Source organism: Arvicola amphibius, chromosome 17, assembly GCF_903992535.2.
Source record: "Arvicola amphibius chromosome 17, mArvAmp1.2, whole genome shotgun sequence".
NCBI lineage: Eukaryota > Metazoa > Chordata > Mammalia > Rodentia > Cricetidae > Arvicola > Arvicola amphibius.
The window spans coordinates 15,127,231-15,140,245 of NC_052063.2; the positions used below are offsets into that span (position 1 = coordinate 15,127,231).

A 13,015-nucleotide genomic window follows, 5' to 3' on the forward strand; every position below is an offset into this window, starting at 1 on the left:
CAGCTTGGCCAGTTACCAAGGTCCTTGGGGAGGCTTCCCAAATCTTATCAGGATAAAGGGCCTTGGAGAAATAATTTTCAGGGGGAGTCACAGCTCAGCATCAGCATGTAAAAGAAAGGTATCATGAAATAAATACCTATGAAGGAAAACTGTGAAATCAAGGGGAAATGTGTGTGCCAAGTTTTTCCCCAAGCAGGAATCCCCAGACAGATTTGGCCTTTGCTGTGGGCTAAGGGAGATGGTATAATGAGGAGTATGTCCCCCACATTGCTCGATGTAACGCTGAATAAACTAAAGTGGGATTATTACTGCCGAAGCAGAAAACCCCAAGTCGTGAAAGAATAAAAGGTTTTTTGTTTGTTTGTTTTTCAAGGCAGGGTTTCTCTGTGTAGCAGTTCTACCTGTCCTGGAACTAGCTCTTGTAAACCAGACAGGTCTCGAACTCACAGAGATCTGCCTGCCTCTGCCTCCCAAGTGCTGGGCTTAAAGGCGTGCTCTACCACGGCCAGGCTAAGGATAAGAGGTTTTAATTCCATCTATAAGCTGCTGTATCCACCAAAGCAGTATGACAGTGATAGTTTTTAGCCAGTGAAAATGGTCATGGGGTTCAGTGTGTCAGGATGCAGATATTTATTTTAAGAAGATAATAATTTAGCTCCTCATAACATGTGGCATGCTACAGAAGAAGGAAAGATTCTAGCTTTGTGGCCCTGTGTTATTGTATCATTTTAAAACGCCCCAGATGAATGCTAGTGCATAAAAGATCTAACATGTTTTTAAATGCTTTCACATGCTTTTGTTTATGTTATTTGTTTGTTCTGACGTGGTCATGTTTTTCTTTATTGTCATTCACAAAGTCTTTTTGGGTCTAACCGGAGTCACATTTCCTCTCTCCGTTCCTTTGGAGCTGCCTTTTTACTCCTTGTCTCCACTTAAGATTAATGGATGGATGAATTGCTTTCTTCTCTGTGTTCCTAAGACATTTATCGGTGATTGCGGTGTTATTTATTTACCTGCTTCTGAGTTTCAAGGACATCTTTATCATCTTTGCTTTCCTGGTGATGCTGCAGTCACGGCCTCCCGACACTTGTTCAATAAATAATTACTGGATTAGAGAATTAGAATAGGTTTTCGTCTTGGCCATGGATTCATCCGGCAAACACATACTGGAGGGATTTTTGTATGCGAGGCGCTGGCATATGTGTTTTGTAGATGCTTGGGGGAAAAAAAAGCAAATCAGATGCTTAAGTTCTGAAAATCCTGTGATCTACTGTAAGAAAGACAAACAAGCCATGAATAAAAAATAACCAGTCCATGGTGGAAGGTGTTACTTTCTTAGAGGGGGATGTGTGTCTGTGAAAGAGAGAGAGGATTTGAAGGAGAGAGACAGAGGGAGGGAAAGAGAGACGGAGGAGGGAGAAAGAGGAAGAGAGGGACAGAGAAAGAGAGGAGGGAAAGGGAGGGAGGGATGGGGAGAGGATGGGAAGAAGGGAGGGATGGGGAGAGGATGGGAAGGAGGGAGGGAGGGAGAGAGAGGGAGGGAGAGAGAGGGAGGGGGAGGGGGGAGAGAGAGAGAGAGAGAGAGAGAGAGAGAGAGAGAGAGAGAGAGAGAGAGAGAGAGAGAGAGAAACTTCCCATCAGAATTCAGAAACACCTAACTATTGGCTAAGGCAGTCTTTTCCCTATAAAGTGGCTACCGAACTGACTCTGCTGTCTGAGAACTGAGGTTAAATTCTGCCTTGGATCTGCAGACCCAGCTCGGCCTCCTGTGGCAGGGTGTGCTGATGCAGAGTCTAAATGAAAGTTGCTCTCAAGGTTGTATTCCTGCTTGCCAAACTGTCTGCCTTTAAAAAGAAAGTGGTTCCCTTCAGCCCTAGGGTATGAATTTCATGCATTCCTACTTTTTCCCCTGAGGTCCCCCCAAGTGATAATTCCTCCACGTGTTGCTACAGGTTCATCCCTAATTGCTATTAGGAAACTGGCTGTGGAGAGCTTACAACAGAAATTAACAGTAAAGTCATTGAAAGAATAATTCAGTCAGGATTGTATCCAGGAATATTTTGTTGTTGTTGTTGCTCTTTTTCTTTGAAGTTTGATGAGAGCAGCTTGAAGGCTTAGCATTTAATTATATTTATGCCATCCGGTTTTTAGAAACGCGCTGGTCTATTTGCAATTGCCACATATGCTATACGGGGGGATTACTGGTTTGCATAATCATGTATGTTTTACCGATGGGCTCCAAGAAATGTTTCTGTTTTTGTTTAGACTTGGATTATCACTTGCATTTATCTTCAACTGCTCCTACTTAATCCTCTCGTCAAAACTAAGGAGATCTGCGGGAACCCCGTGACTGATAATGTAAAAGACATCACAAAATTGGTAAGTAAGGAATGATTTGGGCAGCTACGACTCCTCCCTATGCTTGCTGACCATAGATATAGAGCACTCCTACCCTGAGCACAGTTTCTAAAGCAAGGACTGTGCTGACTATAGATTTAGGGCATTCTTGCTCTGTGCACATAGTTTCCTAAAACAAGAACTGCCGCACACTGCGCCCCCGTGTCTGCGCTCAGTGCGCTGGCACCCAGGTACCGAGCTTCGGGCAAGGGGCAGGAGGTTAAAATATACAAACACACACAGACAGAGAGACAACGACACGGGTCATCCTTGAATTCCCCAAGAATGCCCCCTTTATTGTTTTCAGGGGCAGATTATATAGAGATAGCCACGCCCCAGCCAAACCCACCAGAAACTACTCTCCTGCCATCAGGAACTCCTGAAGGTCTCATGCTCAGAACAGCTGTAGGCACTCAGATCAGGGGATTACAAGAAATTCAGGATCTGGGGTCTCACTGCTCCCGACAAAGGACTGTATGAATCTGAAAGGCTTCTACAGAACAGATAAGAGATGTATAGGTGATAGGATTTGTCTGTAAAACTGGTCCATTGAACACCAATATAATGATTTTGGTCTTGTCTTCCCTCAGTGAAAGACAGTCACTGGCTTTTCCCTATTATCTGCTGAGTGGGTTTCTCTGTGTGGCGATGTCTGCCACATGCTTCCTGCTCTTGGAGGAAGCTTAGCCACGGGCCACCTATGATGACTATGTTCCCCTAGCAGCACAAAGATTGTCATGTGTGACAAGAGATTTGATCCCAATGAACATAGCAAGAGGTACTTCTCCCACCCCCTAGAAGCCACTCACCGCCATGCTTGTCACTCTGGAAGCCTTCCCTCAGCAAAAGCCATTCTGATTACAATTGACTTGGCTCCAGCCAGCTTCCTGCTTTGTTTCTCTGGATGCTTCTTTCAAGACTCAAGACAGAGAGCCAAACACAACAGAAATGCACTGGGTCACACTCTTGTGACCTAGGAAAGGTAGTTTATACTTGAACTTGGAGTACTGAAAATGATTTCAGTATCATCAAAATTTGAGCTAGAAATGATGACATACACAAAATAATGATACTAGCAGCTGAGACAGGAGTACCATAAGGTGGCGGTCAGCTTAGTTCTATACGATGACATAAAAGAGAGAAGAGAGAAAAGTAATTTGAGTGAATATCCCTTAATTATGTGTCTCTCGGTTATTAGGAAATTGATGAGAGAACATAGGTGATGTGAAAAAGGAAGAAATAAGAGTTGTTATGGAGAAAAAGAATAAAATATACTTACTTAGTAGAAGAAACAGAGGACATTCCATTTTTAGATGCACATTACTGGCTTATGGGTTAATTGTGTGTGTGTGTGTGTGTGTGTGCGCGCGCGTGCATGCATGTGTATGTGTATGTGGTGTTCATAACAGAACTTGAAAATAGAAGTTAAATTCTGTAGTTAGGGCTTAGCTAACTTAGCCTCAGTGAAGAATTAGAAGCGCGCGCGCATGCGCACACACACACACACACACACACACACACACACACACGATTTATGCAGATTCCTTGGCATGCCAGAACATTCCAGATTTAAAAGCATTCTTGCCCAGTGTGCACAAGGCCCTGAGTCTGTTCCCTAGCACTGAGCGTCATAAAATATGACAGCGTGTGCATACGTCACTCGAAGGCCTGGTGAACAAAGCTATACAGTTAGCGGCTCTCCAGCTTAGTGCTGAGGACCACGTATGTGAGGGTGAGGAGGAAGGAGCTTTGGAAACATAGATCACGGTCCCTTTCTTCAAGTTTTGTGTTAACTGATGACCCGAGAAATAATATTAAGAAGACGATGTGTGTTTATAGTCTAAGTTTTGTGTATACTAATAGAAGATGTTCACTTGTTGACCCTCCGCCACCCTGGATGTTGGAGGTGGGAGGTGGGGTAATATGATATTAAGACCTTGTGTGGGCTAAGTAAGTGCTTTATTGTTGAGTTATGTGCATTCACCAGCGCAAAATGCAAGTATTTGGGAGATTTGTTATTTCCTTTTGTATATGTGTGTTTCATTTCTTGAATTTGAATTTCCCTGTGTACACTAGTCTGGCCTCATTGAACTTGTGGCCTTTTTAACACACACTGGGGTGATAGGTACCCCCCCCCCACACCACATCAGGCTTTCTTTCCCAGTTTTCTTTTCCGTTGTTATGAACAATTTGGGAGAGGGCTTATTTGGCTCATAATTCCAAGTTAATAGTCCATCGCTGAAGGGGAATGAAGGAGGCAGGAACTTGAAGCACCTGATTGTATCACACACACACAGTCAGCAGAGAGCATGGACAGTAGTACTCACTTGGCTCGCTCTCTCCGTTCTAATACAGTGGGTATTTCAAGCCCAGGGAATGGTGCCACCCATAGTGGATAGGTCTTTCCACTCCAGTTAGAGCAACCCAGATAATCCCCCACAGATAGGCTCACAAGCCAACCTCATGTAGACAGTCCTTCATTGGGACTCGCTTCTGAGGTGATTCCAAGTTGCCTCAAGTCAGCCATTGAAACCAACCCTCGCACTCCCCATCTTCGGTGTTGTTGGGTGAATGGGGAAGTCACAGGCTGTACTTCGATGCAGATCGTCTATGCTTGTGTGCTTATGAGACACTGGGCCCTGCTCCAAGGAGCTGATTCAGTGAGCCCGGGCAAGGGTCCAGGCACCTACATTTTTCATGAAGTTCTGTAAGGAGGTTTCAGAACAGTTTGCTTTAGATGGCCTCTTCTGTCAAAAGTTTAGAGACTTAAGATGTAACTCGGGACTAGAGACGTTCCATGTGTGAAGCCCTAGGCTCAGCATCGAGTGCCTCAAAAATAATGATAATAATAATTTTAAACAGGTCAAGAGGTCATTATCTTCGCTATAATTCAGTCCCAATTCCAGTCCCCAAGTGATTCTTTATTATACAGATTTTAAGAATATCAGTTAGTACAAAGCTCCAATGTATGCTTTGAAGTAGGTCACTGAAAAGTAACCTCCTGGAACGGCTACTATATTGGGGAATGCTGAGAGCTTGGGGAGTTGCAGATTTCAAGTAGGCGATCACACGCTGGATTGATGCTCGGAGGTCAATAGTACTGGACGCTCTTCCAGAGGACGTGTGTTCTGTGACTCCAGTTCTAGGGGATCCAATGCCCATCTCTGACCTCCTTGACACCAGGCACACACACACGGGGCACAGGTATGCATGCAGACATACAAAACACCTATATGTGCCAACTGAACATGTGATTAATGCAATGCTTAAAGAGAATTTACTTGCAAAGTGTTGACAGGACATAACGTAATAAGAACGACTTCTTGTAAATGTCAAAGTGGTATTTGCGAGTACCGCAGGTGGGGATTACAAATACCTTCCAAGACTCTCTCTTCTTCTCTTTATCCGGTATTTATTGCCTTTTAATAATAAGTTGATACATTGAAAAATACTACAAAAGTAGTAAGAAGCTGAGAAAGAAGAAAGGCTTGGAAAGGGGGTGTTTGTTAATATTGACAGTAAAATATAATTTCTCACTCCAAACGCAAATGTTAAAATCACCGAACAAGAAAAGAGAAAGGTTTTCTGCCTTCCAGCATTTGACTTGGGAAAAACATCTAATAGTTCCTCTGATGAAATCAATATGTTTTCTAGGGCATTTTATATTAAGACATTTGAAAATAAGTCAAGTTAGGAATAACAGGGCTCCGAATGGCTGGTTATACAATTCACAGCCTGTGTTTGATGGAGAGGGAAAGGAAACTGTACAAAAACCACCCCTGAGCACAGAGAATTATTGAAGGAGTTTGATAGATCTGCTCTCTGAATCACAATGCGAGGCAGCAAGTTGGCTCAGCAGGTAAAAGGCGCTTTCTGACAAGCCAGCCAACCCAGGTTCTATCATCCCTGGGACCTGATATGAGAGAAGGAGAGAATGGACATCCACAAGTTGCCTTTAGACCTACACACACACACACACACACACACACACACACACACACTGATGTGACTGCACACTCACACACACACACTGATGTGACTGCGCATGCGCGCGCGCACACACACACACACACACACACACACACACACACACACTGATGTGACTGCGCGCGCGCGCGCGCACACACACACATACACACACTAACTGTAGTTAATTTTTTTAAAAAGTTCACAAAATAGTATACCCATCTGTGTACATTGATTACAGAATAATAAATTTTGGCAGATCTGGGTTTACATCCTCGCTCTTTTACATTAGATAAGGAATTACCTTTCTAAATCTCAGTCTCTGCTTCTTAATTTTGTGACATATATTAAATAAGGAGGGTTTTCGTTGTTTTATTTTAACCAGTTGATATCACGTAGTTTCTCTCAACCTCAGTGTTCTTGCCTCTTACAATAAGTTAATCATGCTCAATCTTATCAAATGATCATGAGAATTGAAATAGAAGAGTGTCTGAGCAAGCGCCTTCGGATGCTCAGCCATTTATGGTGGTGGTAGTGTGCCGGATGTAGAAGGGAATGTAGAGATGATCCAAGGAAGCTATAAACAAAAAAGGAAACGAGGGTGCCAGAGAAGGGAAGCCCAGCTCTGGGGCCCCTTACCCCTTCTGTGCCTTCAGGAGCATGAACTGTCAGGGATTCCTAGAGCCACCAAACCCTGTGACTTTTGTTTGGCGATCTGTGCTTCCAGATAAAGCTCGGCCTGACGCAGGAGAGCTTTTGAGAGCCTGATAGGAAGCCAGGGCTGTAACCAAAATTGGTAGGCTAGAGCAGAGCAGCCTCACCGGTCTCTGGGGAAGCTGTGTGGCCCCGCTTGCAGAAGTGCTGAGCTGCTGCTTGTGCATGTGGGCCGAAGGCTTCCTAGGCTACAAAGTAGGATGGAGGGTGAAAGTATATGATGATTCAATGATTCACCAGAATCTGCAGGGCTGCTTTAGCCACAGTGCCTATGTAGTTTTGTCTCTGGTGTGTGTGTGTGTGTGTGTGTGTGTGTGTGTGTGTTTGGAAAGTTAAGCGTTTCCTATGCTCATCTAGCAGCCTCATTCATTCCAAGGGGAGCAACTGCTGAGATTATGGGGCCAGAAGATTGCAGAATTCCTTCTCAAGAATGGGAGGGTACAGCCGGGCAGTGGTGGCGCACGCCTTTAATCCCAGCACTCGGGAGGCAGAGGCAGACGGATCTCTGTGAGTTCGAGACCAGCCTGGTCTACAAGAGCTAGCTCCAGGACAGGCTCTTAAAAAGCTGCAGAGAAACCCTGTCTTTAAAAACCAAAAAAAAAAAAAAAAAAAAATGGTAGGGTACTTACTACATGCTGGTGGCACCTGGGGACACAGGGTAGTTTGAATACCATTGAATACCTGGTCATCTGCCCATAGGCAAATTACCAGACCCTTCTAGGATTCCCTTTTCTAAATGTTGAAATGAGAAACGTGGTCATGATTGAGAATCCTTCACATTTGAAGCTCTAAATTGTGCCTTCCTTTCCTTTACGTCCACTTCTGCGGGGGGCTGCGTAGATAGCTTTCCTAGCTTCTCAGAGAAGTCTGGGACCCCCAAGAAGGTCGGTACGATTAGAGAATTTGGCAACCCTTCTAAACTTTATATTACTCTATGCCGCAGTGAGGTCTCAATAGCTTGTACTGCCTAGACTAAATCAATCTTGCCCAGACTAAGGGCAAGAAGAGGCTTTGCAGGCGAACCCTGGCGTATTCGTTGTGGTGGGAAGCATGTGAGCCCGTACTATGTTTTTGTGTGCTCATAGCTTTCTCCAGTGGAGAGCCTTCCTTTGTACTCTGCCAGCTCTGTCCTTACAGTAGTGTGCGCAGTGCCCACAGGCCTAAAGTATGTTTGCTCGGGTGAGATTCTCTTGTTCCATGAGCACATGATTTATAGCTTTACATTTTATTTTATTTTTTTAATTTCTTCTTGGACATTTTGTACTGCCTCTATGGTCTCCATGGCTTTTATTTGAAATCCTTCTGGCATGTTTACTTAGCATAATAGGTTCATCTGTTTACAGAACGTTTTGGTCTGTTTTTGAAAAATGTTGCAAGGCCTGTTTTAAATGGCAAGCACACACCTACCCAAGGAAAGAGTCAAGCATCTGGGGGAAAGGATGGACTTGAAAATTTCTATGGATTGTTAGGATGCAGTGTTGAGTGTCAGTACTCATGTAGGAAGGCATCCAAATATTGAAATAATTCAAGTAGATCCTTCCCATCTGTTCTCCCGACTCTTCATTTGTGGTACTTTTCCCTTCATTTGGGGGAACTTAGTTAAATGTAAACTTTTAATTCTTTTTTTAACTGTTCTGTTTAATCTTTAAATATCCTCTATATTGTGATTTGTCTTTCTCAAAGGTTTTTTTTGTGGTAGATTGATATTCATAATTGATAAATCTTTTCCAGTAGCCAGAGGTAAATGTTTTAGCTGTCCTCTGTGAATTGCCAGGGAAAGACAATGAATTCTGTTTCCTGTACCACCTTTTCTCATGGAAGCTATCACATTTAAAAGCTCAGTTACTATAACAACTGAAATCATTATAAGTTGTGTTTATGTATCTTATTCTGTTTCCGTTGCTAATAGCATAGTATCTCAGACTTGGTAAGCTATGGAGAGTTTTAATTTGACTTACAGTCCTGGCCCTAGTTAAGGACAGTATCAGGTGGTTCTGTGTAGGAGAGTCCTAAGACAGGGCAGTGCACCATACAGTGAGACAGACGGCAAAGATAAGACCCAGTCAAACTGGCTTTCAGAGCAGGCAAACTCTTGCGGTAGCCCATTAATCTACACATTCTATTAAGAGAGCAAACCACATTCCTAAGGACGGAATCCTAGCTCCCTCTTCAAAGCTTCACACATTCCCACCACCTTTCAAAATTAAATTTCAACAAGACGGACTGCTGAGTTAGTTTAGTGAGCAAAGATGTTTGCCTGAGGGTCCCAAGTTGAATCCCAGGGACTTTCACGAACAAGCACAGAGAACTGGCTCCCACAAGTTGTCTTCTGACTTCCACAGATGCACATGCACATGCATCTGTGGAGGCGGGGGCATGAGAGGAGTCTAAATCAATGTAAAAATGCTAAAAAAATAATTCCATCATTAATTTTGCAGGAGCAAACTATATTCAAACCATGGCATTGTGAGATAGATTTTAAGAAATGAGCTTAGGCTGGGTTGTAGCTCAGTGAGTAGAGTTATTGGCCAACATGGATAAGGCCTTGGATTTGATTCTTAGTACCATATGCACAGAAAAAAAAATTAATGTGTTCTATTTGAAAGGAAACAAGGGTTATCAGCTTTTATTTAAGTGTTCTGAACTAATGAGAGGTGGCATAAGAAATTTTCTGAAGTCATTATTTCAGTTTTTAAAATGGCAATTGAAATCACCCAGATACCCAGATGGGTGGTGGTGGCGCACGCCTTTAATCCCAGCACTCAGGAGGCAGAGGCAGGTGAAGCTCTGTGAGTTTGAAGCCAGCCTGGTCTACAAGAGCTAGTTCCAGGACAGCTAGGATTGTTACACAAGGAAAAAAGAAATCACCCAGATCCTTAAACATTCCATGGTAGCTAATCTAGTTAATTAGATTTTTACTCATAGGGAAAAATTGTCCAAAGACACTAAGGATTTTCCTGGAGTATACTGGAAACTAAAAGCCACGTTAGAGAAAGCTGGCCAAGACCCAACTGACATCGACGCCATAAGCCTTCTCTGCTCCGCCATGATTTTTAAATGACTGCTCCCGATGAGACCAAAGATCACGACCTTCTTTCCCATAAAGGTTAGAAAAGGAAAACATTTCACAGATGGTGCCGAGGAAACCATGAGTCACCACTGCGGACTTGAGACCCTGAGACCCTGAGGGTTTTGTCACAGATGTCCAAGCGCCCATTGATCACTTGACATTTGAGTCATGAGAGCCAGACATTTTAGAGCGGTGACCCAGAGACGGAGTTAAGTGTCCTGACTTTGTGTTCTCTTCTCTTGAGTCCAAATACCTGCAGGGACTGGTGAGCAGCCAGTGCCAGCTTGCTTTGCCAAGACGTTTTTCTTGGCAAAGTTTTGAGCCTTTCTGAAAACTGTTCTCCTTTGCTGTTTGGTCAGTCCTCGGATATCCAAGGAAGACTGCAGACAGGTTCTTCGTGTGGTCCTTACCTCCACCATCGTGTTCCCTCTGGAGAACCCAGACGAGGCCCCTGCTTTTCTTTTCCTCCCTCTCTCCTTCCCACCTGTCCCTTTTCCTCCCTTTATCTTCCAGGACTTTTCATGTAGCCCAGACTGGCTTGAGTTCACCATCACTCCATGTAATCTGTATCTAATGTTGACTTTGACCTCTTGATCCTCCTGCCCTCACCTCTGGAGTGCTGGGATTACAGCTGTGCACACCAACACCCCACTTTAGTTCACGCTTTTCTAGAGAGTTCCGTTCTTTGTGTAAAGGTGGAGCAGAACTTGTGGTACTGACCTGTGACTCCGCTCATCTCTGACCCCTCCATCCTCCCATCCGTTCTTCTAGGCCGTTGATCCTGAATTTACTGCCTTTTCCCTTCCCTGCTTGCCAGAAAGTTAAACCAGACTTAATCTTAGTAATTAGCCACTTAATCCTCTTTCACAGAGTAGAAAGTCCGCGGAGATAATGGAAATAGTGAGATGTGCCCAAGGCCACTGTTCCCCTTGAGTGGTACTGCCTCCCACAGGAATCTGTGTGCCAGGCATTCAGATGCCCCTCCAATGTGTCCTATTCAATGTCTCTTTGTCTCTCAAATGTACCACCAGCTCTCCATTCCTTCCCTTACACACGATGCTTCTGTATTCAGCAGGCCCCCACTTTTCTCACTCTTTTATACACCGTGTCCAAGCCCTCCCTTCTCTCCCTCCTTCCATCCTTTCTTTTCCTGCACTTCCTTTCTTCCACTGTGGATTTTAGAGACAGGGTTGCCGTGTACCCTAAAGGACTTTATACTTGTTACGTATCTCAAGGGTCTCGAACTCTTGACTCTCCCTGTTTCAGCTTCCAAAGGGCTGAGAATTAAGGCATACACCACATGCCCAGCTAGCTCTTAGTATGAGTTATTTAATCCTCATAAATCCTTTAGCCACAGTCTAGTTTAATTTCCATTCTGCATATGAAAATGAAAGCGGAAGCCGTAGGAGTCACTTCCCAGACCTAAATTAGCAGGTGGCAGGCCAGCATCCAGCGTAAATGGCTGTCTTCAGAACCTGTGCCATTGGCCCCAACTTCAAGTTCCGCTCCTTTAAGCAAGCCTCTGCCTGTCAGGTCCCAAACTCTCTCGTCTCTATAAAACTTTCCCCAGTGATCAATAAACATATCAGAGATGTAGAATTTATATCTCCAGGTGATTCGTGTTTTCTCGGTCCTATTCAACATACCGCAGATGTGGAGAAATATTGCGATGATTTATGAAGTGATACGATACATTGTAAGTTTCTACAGCTCAGTGTTTCAAATTCTCTTCCAAAGGTAATAGGGGAAGCCAAGCTCTATCAAGAGCCAACTTGATGTGGCTTGGTGTGCAGACACCAGCACAGCCAGTCAGCGTTTCTCCTTTGCTGCAGGACCCCCTGTTGCCTCTGACCTCGGAGGTGCCACTTAACCCCATACTTAACTTCCGTACTCTCGTACTTCCCTCCCTATCCTCATTTGTGAGATCGGCTTAAAAAGGCATGTCTCACGGGGTTACACTGGAGACTGTATGAAAACCTACTATGAATTGTAAAACCACATTCAAATACACTCTCTTCTTACTTTTGGTCCTGCCACAAGTCAAATCTCGGTGAAGTAGCTCAGTGGGAGCTGCATCCTCCCCCTGACACTGTGGAGATGCTGGTGTCCTGGTTATAGGACTTACTGCGAGCTTTCCTTGGCATCTTTAATTTTTATGGGTTAATTTCTCATAAAATGAGAATCGGCCAGCATCGCCCTTATCTCTGTCCTTTTGCTATACCCCTGCCCCTAAGGTTTGGAATACTAATTCTAAATTTCCACTTCAGAAAGTAATATAAACTCTCCAGCAACTCATGTTGAGAATACCTACTGCTTCTTGGTGTATGGAATGGCTTTACATGGTTAGTCCATCATGAATACAAACAACTTCTCACTCTCGTGCCTGTTAAGGTAAACACTGTGCCTTTGTTGGTGGACTTGTGTAAAAATGACTAGGTTGTTCTGCTTTTCGAAGCAGGGGGTAAAGATACAGAAGGCAAAAGAAGTAATAAAAGCATGGTCGGAAAGCTGATTGAGAGGAAGAGAGTTAAAGTATAGAATGTAAGAGTTAACTCCTAAAATAAATAAAGCACCACTGCCTTCTACAGGAGCCCAGGCTTGTTTCCAGTTGACAGTGAGAATATCACGTGATATGGATAATGGTAGAGATTCACAAGGAGAATTTCACTTGCCATCTGGCCACGAATACTAGGATTGCGGGCATGTGTCACATGCTAGGCAAGTAGTGGTATTTTACATATAGGCTGTTGGGTCCAATCTATTCTAATGCACATGGGGCCAAATTGGATGAATCTGTGCTGCTGAGCTATGCAGCCATTCACCTTCCATTATCAGGGAAACCTGGATTCCAGTCCGCAAGTAATACCC

The 13,015-nt window shown here is 44.0% G+C and overlaps 1 protein-coding gene across 2 annotated transcripts in view; it reads left to right on the forward strand.

The window, feature by feature from the left end:
- Kitlg (KIT ligand) overlaps positions 1–13,015 on the forward strand; it is an 81,141-nt gene that overhangs the window by 36,022 nt on the left and 32,104 nt on the right. For both annotated transcript variants that reach the window (XM_038314951.1, XM_038314952.1), the window contains exon 2: positions 2,266–2,379. In XM_038314951.1, the coding sequence (XP_038170879.1) occupies positions 2,266–2,379 (114 nt within the window). The remainder of the gene's footprint in view (positions 1–2,265; positions 2,380–13,015) is intronic.